Source organism: Sciurus carolinensis, chromosome 4 (assembly GCF_902686445.1).
Source record: "Sciurus carolinensis chromosome 4, mSciCar1.2, whole genome shotgun sequence".
NCBI classification, from domain to species: Eukaryota; Metazoa; Chordata; class Mammalia; order Rodentia; family Sciuridae; genus Sciurus; species Sciurus carolinensis.
The window spans coordinates 110,473,400-110,485,152 of NC_062216.1; the positions used below are offsets into that span (position 1 = coordinate 110,473,400).

The 11,753-nt window shown below is 42.3% G+C and overlaps 1 protein-coding gene across 1 annotated transcript in view; it reads right to left on the bottom strand.

Annotated features, from left to right (window-relative positions):
- Cers5 (ceramide synthase 5) overlaps positions 1-10,694 on the bottom strand; it is a 30,451-nt gene extending 19,757 nt beyond the window's left edge. Inside the window, 2 exon segments of the mRNA XM_047549858.1 lie at positions 10,322-10,353; positions 10,355-10,694. Of these exon segments, the coding sequence (XP_047405814.1) occupies positions 10,322-10,353; positions 10,355-10,519 (197 nt within the window). The 5' untranslated portion in view covers positions 10,520-10,694.
- Positions 10,695-11,753: the final 1,059 nt, after the last annotated feature.

Below are 11,753 nucleotides of genomic sequence, written 5' to 3' on the forward strand. Positions count from 1 at the left end.
GTATATGGTTGTCTCAAGGAAATGCAGCTCAAGAGGCTGAGGCAGGAGGACAGCAAGTTTGAGGCCAGCCTCAGCAGCTTAGCAAGGCTCTAAACAACTTAACAGACCCTGTCTCAGAATAAAAAAAATTAAAAGAGCTGGAGATGTAGTTCAGTGGGAAAGTGTCCCTGGGGTCAGTTCCCAGAAACACAACAGCAACAAAGGCACTTGCATGACTGAGTTGTTATGAGCTGACTGAGTTGTGAGCTGAACTAACTCTTTTTATGTAGCACTATTTTTACCTGAAAAAATGACTGACAAAACTAATGTCATTAACTGATGTTTTCTGGAAAAGGAATATGAGCCTGTCACTTCAAGAAAAACATTGTTGGACTGGGGAGATAGCTCACTTGGTAGAGTGCTTGCCTTGAAAGCACAAGGCCCTGGGTTGGATCCACAGTATTACCTGCCTCTGAACGGACTACTTCCCAATACCTTCAAGATTTACTGATGAGATTGGTTATAAATTAATACGATCTTTTAATATTGTATAATGAAATGTTTAACATGTAGGAAATCTGTGTAGCTCTGTGAACCAGTAACCAGTAATTTTTTTTTTTCAGGGTACTGCAAACTGAACTCGGGGCACTTGGCCACTGAGCCACATTCCCAGTCCTATTTTGTATTTTATTTAGAGACAGGGTCTCACTGAGTTGCTTAGTGCCTCGCTTTTGCTGAGGCTGGCTTTGAATTCGTGATCCTTCTGCCTCAGCCTCCCAAGCCACTGGGATTACAGGTGTGCCACAGTGCCAGCCTGAACCAGTATTTTCAAAACGACCCATCTATCATGTCCATTCAAAATATAATATAGCATCTCATGTGCAGGAACAGAACAGGATCTAGGATAGAAGAACCTAGTGATTTACTGGGCTCCCCACTTCCCCCAGGGGCCTCAGGCTCATCAGTGCCCCAAGGCCTCCAAGTACATCTAGTTCTCCCAGACTTCTCAGTGCCCCTAGTACTCCCAGGTCTTCTAAGGAGTCAGTGGCAGGAGCTCACTGTATATAAGGAACAGCGGTGCCAAGTGGAAAAACAGTTTCAGAGGAACAAGTATCTGACCTACCAGGATCAGATGGCCCAGCTGAAAGGCTCAAACTGAAGGAGCACCACGTTCAGGTCTGGTTGAAGAATCGCTGGGCTAAATCATCTTGACAGCAACTTCTACAATCAGAACACTCTTTTTACCTGGGCTGTATGGCCCTGGGGCAGCTACTGCACAATCCCTGGCCAGATCCCTGCCCCTGCTAACCCTGATCTGATGTTCCCAGTGGCCCTAGGTTTCTGCAGCCTCCCTCAAACCAAGCCCTTGGGTATCTTCTCAGCAGCAAATACTGCCTTCTCCAGCCACATCACACCTTGGTGAGCCCTGGGTGCCCAGGAGGGTCTCCCAGCAACCACAGCTGCAGCCTGGCCTCAGGGCCACTACATCCTGGACCTCTCACCCGACACTGCATTATTCCATACTTCGGGAGCTCCTCTCATTCCTAGGTCCCTTCCAGGAGCCCTTGGTCTCTGCCATGACATATGCAAACCCAGAGGGAGGTGGCATTGCAAACAAAGACAAATGAGGCCCAGGACATTACTGAATATACAAGGGTTCTGTGGCTGCCAGTTCTGCAGGTCCTGTGGGGCCTTAGAGGAAGCAGCAGGTCCTTGTGCTGGCTACTTTAGGCCTACTGAACACATGGTCTCTCCAGCATGCTGAATGGAGGTGGGCATTTGCTGTTCTCACTGAGTGGACTCTGCTACAAACGTCCCCACCTCGCCATCTGGGTTACATGGGAACATGTCTGTGGATTTCCAGTGTAGGAATGGAGTTGCAGTTCCCAGGTGCTTTTCCATCAGTCAATGCTGCCCATGAGCTCTCTAAGGGGTTGTGCGCTGTGCCCTTGCTGGTCAGTGTCCCTGCAATACTCAGTATCATGAGGTTTATGCAACATTTGCTCCTCTGCAGGTTTTGCCCTAGTTTAGATTCTAATATTAATTTCTCTAATGTTTTATAGGTTGAACATTCTCACATGGACATGTGGAATTCTTGTTTAGGGTCTCTATAAAATAGATTTTGTACAGATTTTATTTAATATAACATTCTTTTGTCAATGAATATAACTGTATCCTCTTTTGTGCCTTGTCTTTTTACTGAAGGATTAAAAAAAAAAAAAAAAAAAAAAAAAACCATAATAAAGACCAAAAGATTTTAAGCTAAGAACCTGAATAGCTCATTGATAAGATTTCAGATCCCACACTGCAACCAACCTTTAAGAAACAACTACTGTCAGGCTCCTTAGCACTCACGTGTAATCCCCAGCTACTTGGGAGGCTGAGGCAGAATGACTGCATTTGGGTTCCAACTTGGGCAATTTAGAATCCCTGTCTCAAAATAAAAGGGCTGGGGATGTAGCTCAGTGGTAGAGCACAAGACTAGCAGGCATGAGGTTTTGGATTCAATTCTCTGTACCACAAAAACAGCCTCAAAACAACAACAAACAAACCCTACTATTTAAGATTTGGTGTAGTATCAAAGAAAAACATCAAAATTATTTGAAATGGCAATTAAAATTCTTCCCCCCTTTCAATAATATATCTGGGTAAACCAAGCTTTTATTCATCTACTTCAATAAAAACAACATTCTAAAAAAGATAGAATACAGAAACCAGTGAGGAGAATCCACTGTCTTCTATTAAATCAGACATTAAAAAGATTTATAGTGTTGTTCTCACTAAATATTCTTCCTTTGGAAAACTATCTATCTTCCTTTCTTTCCTTTTGTGGTACTAGGAACTGAACCCAGGGGTGTGTTCTACATCCCCATTCCTAGCCCTTTTAATTTTTTGCGGTTGGCCTTGAACTTGTGATCCTGCGGTGGTCTCCCAAGTAGCTGGATTATAGGCATGTGCTACTATACCCAGCTTAAGGGAATCGTTTTGTTTTGTTTTGTTTTTTAGTTGTAGATGGTCACAATACCTCTATTTAATTTATTTATTATTTATATGTGGTGCTGAGGATTGAACCCAGTGCCTCACATGTGCAAGGCAAGCACTCCACAACTAAGCTACAACCCCAGCCCTTAAGGAATCTTAATAGATAAGATAAAAAATAACAGGGACTGGGAGTGTAGCTCAGTGCTACGCACTTGCTTCACATGTGCATGAGATCCTGTGTTTAATCCCTAGCACTGTAAATAATAATAATAATAATAATAATAATAATACCAGAAACAGTTAAGACTATCTAGATAGAAGCAAAAGGATCTACAGTAATAGATGTGTTTTCTCAAGGAATGTTTATAAATTAAATCCAATCATTCTAGTATACAGGAAGACTTCTATTGAAAAGAACATTAGTCTGGTGCAGTGGCACACACCTGTAATCCAGCTACTCCGGAGGCTGAAGCAAGGAAAGCAAGTTTGAGGCCAGCCCAGGCAACTTTTATGAGACCCTGTCTCAAATAAAAGAAAAAAAATGGGTTGCAGATGTAGCTCAGCAGATAGTGCTTGCCTAAGACACAGAAAACCCTAGATTCAATCCCCAGTACCACATACACACAAAGATAAAGTGCCAAAGTAATAGAAAAACACATTCATTCCTTTCATTAAACACATTTACCATTTTAAATGGCTGATTATGCAACTTAATGCATTTCCTTAAAATTGAATCCACACATACACACATGCACCTGCACACAGAAGAGCCAAATGAATAGATTGGGTAACAAAAACTATTTCTGAAGACATTTTACTATCCTTTATAGTCTAACAAATAACTGTCAGTAAGACACTAAGCCTGTACTTAGCAACTGTTTAAAAGAACTGAATCCACTTTTTCCAAACTCCCATATCATCTTGAGCCTACACTTATTACACTATATTTTAACCATGGATTTTTTTGGCTCTCTTCTTGAGGGTATAAACCATGACTTTTCACCTTTTGATCCTTAAGCACAAAGTTTGATATCTGTTATACAATGAATTGAAGAATGAAGAGACAAACAAATGGGCAAAAATTAATTCTCAACTAAAAGATGAAGTATTTCAAGGAAATGTGCTACCTAACGGATGAAATTAAAACTCGGCTTTGTCCTTCTGGGTCATCAGATAACCTACCAGCTATGTTTATCAAATGTAGAAGGCCACTGATTCTGGAGAATCAGTAGAAATTCAAGCTAACTAACTTCAGTCTATAATCAGAGATTTCCCTAAAAGAATTAAACACCACCGCAACAATGACATAGTTTGAGACCCTCTGTGCCTATGATTGACATTTCTAATACAGACATTATCCAAAAGTTAGTCTACAAGGAATACCCTTTTTAAGAAATCCTGTATTTTACAAAAGAGATACAACAGAGGGTGATTATTTTCATTGACTTAGCAGGGCTATGCAGTTCCCTATGTACATTTAAGTACTTGAAAAATTTGTTTACTGATCATTAATTACTGAGAAGAGGGCTGGGGATGTGGCTGAGTGACAGAGTACCTGCATAGCATATGCAAGGTCCCAGGTTCAATCCCTAGTACTGCAATAAACAAACAAACAAACCAACAAACCCATTAATTACTGAGAAGATATGCACTGAAAAAGAAAAATGAACAGCAATGGTTGGTTAGAAGTCACTACCAATATTACTCAAAACAGAACAACTGGTTATTTAAATCAATCAAGAAATAATTTCTGAGATAGGGTCTTGCTAAGTTGCCCAGGCTGGCCTCAAACTTCTAGCTAGGATTATAGGCATATGCCGTCATGCCCAGCAATGTAAAATTTTCCAGTAGTCACATTTTATAAAAGTAAAAAAGAAACAAGTAAAATTAATTCTGATAATATATTTTATTTAATCTAATATATCCAAAACACTATCGTGTCAATATGTAAACCTGTAAAAATTAGATAGTTTACATTCTTTTGCTTTTGAAATCCAATATATAAAACACATTTCAATTCTGACTTGTCACATTTGAAATCTCCAGGAGCCATATGTAACTAGTGGTTACTGTGCTGGACAGTGTAATTCAAGGTAATTCAGAAGGAATTATTCTTTGCTTCAGTTTTTCCATTGTTTTAAGTTAGAAATGGTTATCATTAACTCCTTTTGCAGTAACAACTCAATTAAATTTCCTAAAGATAAAACAGAAAGACATTACAGTACAAAGAGGTTACAACCCAGTGGATTCTTTAGAAGTTGGCTTTGAAAATACGTCTGGAGAGGAAGTCAAAATAGGTATACCTCCCCCTTCTTACTTTCTAAGGAAAGTACAGATTTCACTTCTGCCTTCCCTTTATTAATCTCTTCTTTACTTATCTAGAAGACCCCGGTTTTCTGAATTAGGAAGTGGCAAAGGCAAAAATATCTGACATGTTTCTTTTCAGTGACAAATACATTGTCTCTAGGGATGTCAGGAACCTCATCTCAGGCATGAAGGTACTGAGTTGTCTACAGAGCATCAACACCCACTGTGCAGAAAGGGCTGGGAAAATTTTTTTCCCAGAGAGGAGGGACACAGAAGCTTCTGACCATCTGGAACTTATTAAGAGGTGAGCTCTTAGATAAAAGCAGGTCCATGTGGCCATCTTTTCCAATTTTGCTCTGCTGGATCTGCAAATCTCATTTAATTCTGTGATTTACAATTCATTAATGTCCAAAGGATTACCTTTAGGAATGCAGTGGTGGAATGGGTTGTGTCTATGTCCCTTACAATCAAGTCAGTAGCTATGACCATTCTTCCCAAAGCCTCTCTTCTGTCTGAAGGACCTACTAATACTGGGTCACAACGTGTGGCAAGATACAAATCTGTGAGGAAGGAGCAATCCTATCAGGAAGAGGAAAATAAGTTCTTCCTCCACGGAGCAGAAGTGGGGAGAAAAGTGGGAGGTGGAGAGGCAGTAGGCAGCAGAGGAAGCAAGGCTTACAATAGGAAGATGAAATGAGTGGTTAAGAAACATGCAGAAGCCAGAAGATGTGACACAAGCCTGCAATCCCAGCAACTCAGGAGGCTGAGGCAGGAGGGTTTCAAGTTCAAGAACAGACCAGCAACTTAGCAAGGTCCTAAACAACTTAGGGAGACCATGTCTCAAATAAAAAATAAAAAGGGCTGGGGATGTGGCTCAGGAGTTGAGCGCCCCTGGGCTAACTCCCTAGCACATACCTCTACCCCCTGGAAAAAAAAAACCTTCATGAGAAAATAAGTCACTACTCTTGTTGTCAGTTACATGACAGGACAAAAAATAACCCTGTTTAGTCCCTAGTTACAGAAAATGGTATTGAGGTTATTTAGACACCCCAGTGACATGCCTTGAGGAGAGAAGATAGAAGTGGAGTAACAAATAAGCAGCAGCATACCAGGTGCAGGAGCATTCCTGTAATCCCAGCAGCTTGGGAGGCTGAGAAAGGGGATCACAGATTCAAAGTGAGCCTCAGCAATTTTAGTGAGGGCCTAAGCAACTTAGTGAGATCCCCAGTCAAAATAAAATAAAAAGGGCTGGGGATATGGCCCAGTGATTAAGCACCCTGGGTTCAACCGGATACCAAAAGAACAACAAATGAACAAACAAAAATAAGCAGCAGTGAGATTATACATCTACAATATAGTTTAAATTAACTTTATTCTGGCAACATAAAGCTCCTATTCCAATAATATATTCAAAATAAATGAGACAATATAGATCTGATGGTATCAATATTATCATCCTACTTGATCCCAAGGACCAAGTGCTCAAGGAACTGACTATTAGTTTCAAACAGTTTATGATTTAGTTTAAGGGAGGCATGGTGGTGCAGACCTGTAATCCCAGTTACTCAGGAGGCTGAAGTCAAAGGATCTCAAATTCAGGGTCAGGCTAGTCAATTTCGGGAGATCCTATCTTAAAATAAATAAAAGGGATGAAATGTAGATCAGTGATACAGTGCTAGTCTAGCATGTGCAAGACCCTGGGTTGATCCCCAGTACCACAAACACAAAACAAAGAAAACATTTTAAGTCAACCCCAACAAATCTACTTGGATCACTTTTTCCCTAAGATTTCAATTAGCAATATAATATTAAAGGAACCTAAAAGTGGAAGAGTTTCTTGTTTCTTTTGTGACAAGAAATGGGGTAGCATCGATATGTGTATGAGGAGGAAAAGGAAACATAGAGATGTAGAAAAGTACACAATATGCAAACATGGTATGCATATTGAAAATTTAACCACAGAGACAAAGAATTATAATCTCACCTCTCTCAATGAAACAACCATCTAGATTATAGGTTACTTCTCTGGGCATCTGATGAACCGAACCTTTCAATCATTCAGTAAGTAGTTAGTGATCATGTACTACATCTGAGGCACTGTATATGATACAGACTACCACAATGCAACCAGTCAACAGAGGTCCACAAAGGAAAATCTATCTTTTATGGTAGGTAATAAATGCTGCGGTAGTTCTTTGTTTCATTTTTGTTCCAGTGCTGGAGATGGAACATAGGGCCTCACACGTTAGACAAGGCATTCCACCACTGAGCTATACCCCATTCCCACCTCTTATAGTTCTTCAGCAAAACAAATAGCTAGACACAAGTTTATTTTTGGTCAGATGGCTTTTCAGGTCATCCCTATCAGACAAGGTTGAAGTTCTCTAGGGAATATGGAAACATAATAAAGGCTCAGTGTGGTTCATGAGAAGGAAGAGAAAGTAAGAACTAATCATAAATTCTATATTCTTTGAGAGAGTCCTAAAACAATACAAATAGAGATCAATTATCAAGGGGGACAGTGTAAGACTCAATAGGAACAGCAGGTTAAATCTTAACACCTGAAAGAGGGTTTAAGGAATCAGAAAAGATAGAAAATTATAAAGTGTAGAGAACACTGAGCTGGGGAAAATGACCTGAATCCTGGTTCGAGGTGAGTATGCAATCTGAAAAATTGTATGTTATCTTTCTTTCTTTCTCTTTATTTATGCAGCACTAGGGATTGAACCTAGGGCCTCACACATGCTAGGCAAATGCTCTACCACTGAGCTAATACCTCAGCCCTTCTTAAAGTTTTAAGACAGATCTCACTAAATAAATTGCCCAGATTGGCCTTAAATTTACAATCGCCCTGCCTTAGTTTTGCAATTATCTGGGATTACAGGCATGTGACACTTGACAGCTGTAAAATATTTCTAAGACTTAGTTGGCAGTCTGTAAACTGTAGCAGTTTATGATTATTACATGAAATTATTACTTCTAGAAACTAAGTAGGTAGGGATTTGAGAAATAAGAAAAAGTAGAAAAGACGAATTTTTCTAGTATTTTGGGTAGGTTTTTAAAATTACACTCATAAGAATGGTTTCTATGACCTGTATGGAAGACCAGTACATATTAACTCATCAGTCAGTTGTAATTATTAACTTAGGTAGGGGGTCTTATAGGGAACCAAAATAGCAATACTGTTTCTGGGGTTAAACTTTCTTAAGAAGAAACATGAACAAGGTGCCTGTCCTTATTAGCCAAGAAATATGCTAGACTGCTTTCAGTTCTGTATTCCTATCTACCTGTACTCCCCTGACACTGGAGCACCATAGAAACATTCAGATAGAATTCCCACAGAAAAAAGATCCTTCTCAGCAGCTCTGCCAGGGGATATATGGTCTTCAACCATCTGCCGGAACCCTTTGGAATCTCAAGAGATACATAAATTTATAAACGGGGCGTTTATAAGCAACAAGCTATTTTACTACTAATATAGGGAAATTACCACATGTATATGAAAAGTACATAATCTTTTCTGATGACAATGAACTTTACTTTCCTGTCTTGAATTCTGTATTTTCCTTTATAGTGAGTGCATTTCTTTTCTTTTCTTTTCTTTTTTTTTTTAGCCCCCCTATACAGATATTAAGGAAAGAATACCTGGATCTAGTTTACTCCTAAGAGAGACAAATGGTTTGTGTCTCTGCCCCATAAAAACGATACAATGTCTATACTCATAAAAAAACTGCAACATAAGGTTCTGAGGATCTAAACAGGCGTTTAGATCTTTGGGTTTCATTTGTTTCAGCTAAAAAGCATCAATATTTTGCACTTGAACATCTATCTGGTAGAGCATTTTGATGATAGAAGACAATATGAATAAAGAGACTGACTACACATAAGTAAATTTCAAAAATTATTTTTGCGTCAGAAATAGGCAAATTAAAGTAGTAATAAAAAAAAAAAACAGATATTAACCTTTCAAAGAGTAACAGATTGTTGGGTCTGAAACATATTCCCATCCTAGAAAGGGCATTCTTGCATTAATCATTTCTGCTGTAGATAAAGGTAAAACGGACAGAAGACGTCAAAGTGTAACCTCATTACCTGACACCTATGCAGAAAGTCGTCTTCTTTCCTAGAGTCTAAAAAGGTTTGATCAAAATCACAAACAGCTATAAATCCACATTATAAAATCACCACATCAAATCCTCAGTGAATATCTTCATTTTACACTAAAGATATAATCTACCACTCAAAAGGTGAAATCACGTTTATCAAGAGCACATGGTTCGACAAACTACGTTGTGATTTCTCTAACCTCACTTAGAAGCTGGCTCAACAGATGTCTTCTAATAAACCCTATGGCTCCCATCCCTTCAAGACGACTGACCACTCCTCCTTCCATCTCAGGCCTCCAAGGACCGTTCTGCAGCTCATCTGACACCTTCCCGTACTCTGGAAGCCTGGGGCTTCACCACACCCTATCCCAACTAGATTTCTTCTATCATACCAACAAACAATACGTCCATGAGCTGACAAATCAGGGCTTGGGGCCTAACTAATCCTGTTTTCCTCAACTTAGAAGCTAAAGTGCCCTCACAAATTTTGAGATTCTCATGGAACGTCTGGTGCTTGCGGTGACCCTCAGCGTCCACCGCCCCAACGAGCTCCGGCTCTCCAAGTCACTTCCAGTTACCCGTGTCAGGGTCTCTGCCGGACTCACACTCAACCTGTTTCCTCGTCTGTAGGAGCGATGGGAGGTCGAGAGGCGGCCTACAAGATCCCCCAGAAACCGCTGGGATCTAAACTTGCAGGGGCACAGCGTTCCCCTCAACCCTCACTCTTTCACTTGCCCACGCCCCACACTCCCGATCTCAACTCAGGCTCCACGACCACCTCAGCCAAGCTCCGAGCATCTCCGCCGCGGCCCAGGTTCCTCCAGCTTCCGGGCTTTCTCTTCAGTTCTGCTTCCGGCCCTCGGTCTTTGGCCCCGCGGCTTCCCGGGCCTGCGCGCCCCGGGCCGCCCCCCGGGCCGCCCCCGGCCCTCCGCGCTTCGGGCTCTCACCGCTCGAAGAGCAGCCTCACGGAGAAGACGCCCCGCCGCCAGCGGGAACACCGAGAGGGATGTGTCGGCGCGCGGGTAGCCGTAGCCGTCTCCCGGGCCCTCCAGGTCAGCCCAGCTCACGTTCTGAGGCAGCCAGAAGCGTTCACTCCACAGCCAGCCCCACAAGCAGGCCCAGGCTCCCGCCGTCGCAGACGCCATCTTACGCCCGCCCCGCGGCCACTGCCGCCACAGCCTTAGCTACAGCCACGGCCAACGGAACCCGCAGGGAGGCGGCCCCCGGGCGGGGCCCAGCCGGCGGCCACCCCCTTCCGGCCCCTTCTTGTCCCCCGCACCGCCCAGTGTAACTCCTCCGCAGGGCCGGGCCTTTTCTCCGCCCATCTCGCCTCCCCGCCCATCTACCCTCGCCACAGCGGACTGAGGCCGCCTTCCGTGGGTCCCTGCCCTGGGCCACGCCGCCACGACCACGCCCATTTCGCTCCCGAGCAGCCTCGGCTCCACCCACCACAGGCCCCTAACTTTGGCCCCGCCTCTTATCACACTGCGGGTCTGGGTCCCGCTTCCCTCACCCTGGCGAGCACCGCCACACCCCTTATTACCGGGTTCGCTCCCTTATGCGGGCATTTCTCTTTCTGAGTCCAGCCCATGCAAGTCCATTCCAGCTCCCAGCCAGGATATATGTGTCCCACCCACAGGGTCCCTCCGGCCGGGGCTTATTTTGCCATTCCATCTAGTCCCACCTACTCTTAACGCTCCATCACAAGCGTTGTTCTTACTCCCAGTCTCTTACCATCTTCGTGTCCCTCATGATCTCCATCCCTTTTCACTGCTTTATACCTTCAAAGTTATCGTCTCTTTTACTCGGGAAACAATGGCCTTTAAAAATTATTCTTCTCATTGGGGAAAGGAAATAGAAGAAAAGCCGTGTGGAAATAGAGACGCCCAAAGGAAAACATAAAGGCAAAGAGAAATATTGGCTGAGGGTATACTTAACTCAGTGATCCTCACGCGCTTAGCATGTGGGAAGCTCCAGATTTCAAACACCAGCATTAAAAAAAAAAAAAAAAAAAAACACATTTAATGAGGTTTACTATGTGCCAGGTACTGCACGGTACGTTTTACACAGTTTCACCCCTTCACACTCTGGAGTAGATATTGTTATCCCTAGTATTTTATGGAGGAGGAAACAAAGGCCAACAGCTTATCCAAGGTTATATAGATAATAAGTGGTAACTAGAAAGTCTTTAGACTTCAGAACCTTGAACCTTTATCCTATAAACTGCCTTAATTTAGGTTCTCACACTGAACATTGAACTCTACATAAATCTACACAAAGGGAGAAATAGACTAGACCTCTTCAAAAGACTCAGTTGTCCCTCAAGTACCTTAGAGCCCTAACCCAGACTATAAAAACCTGGCTACATGTTAAATTTAA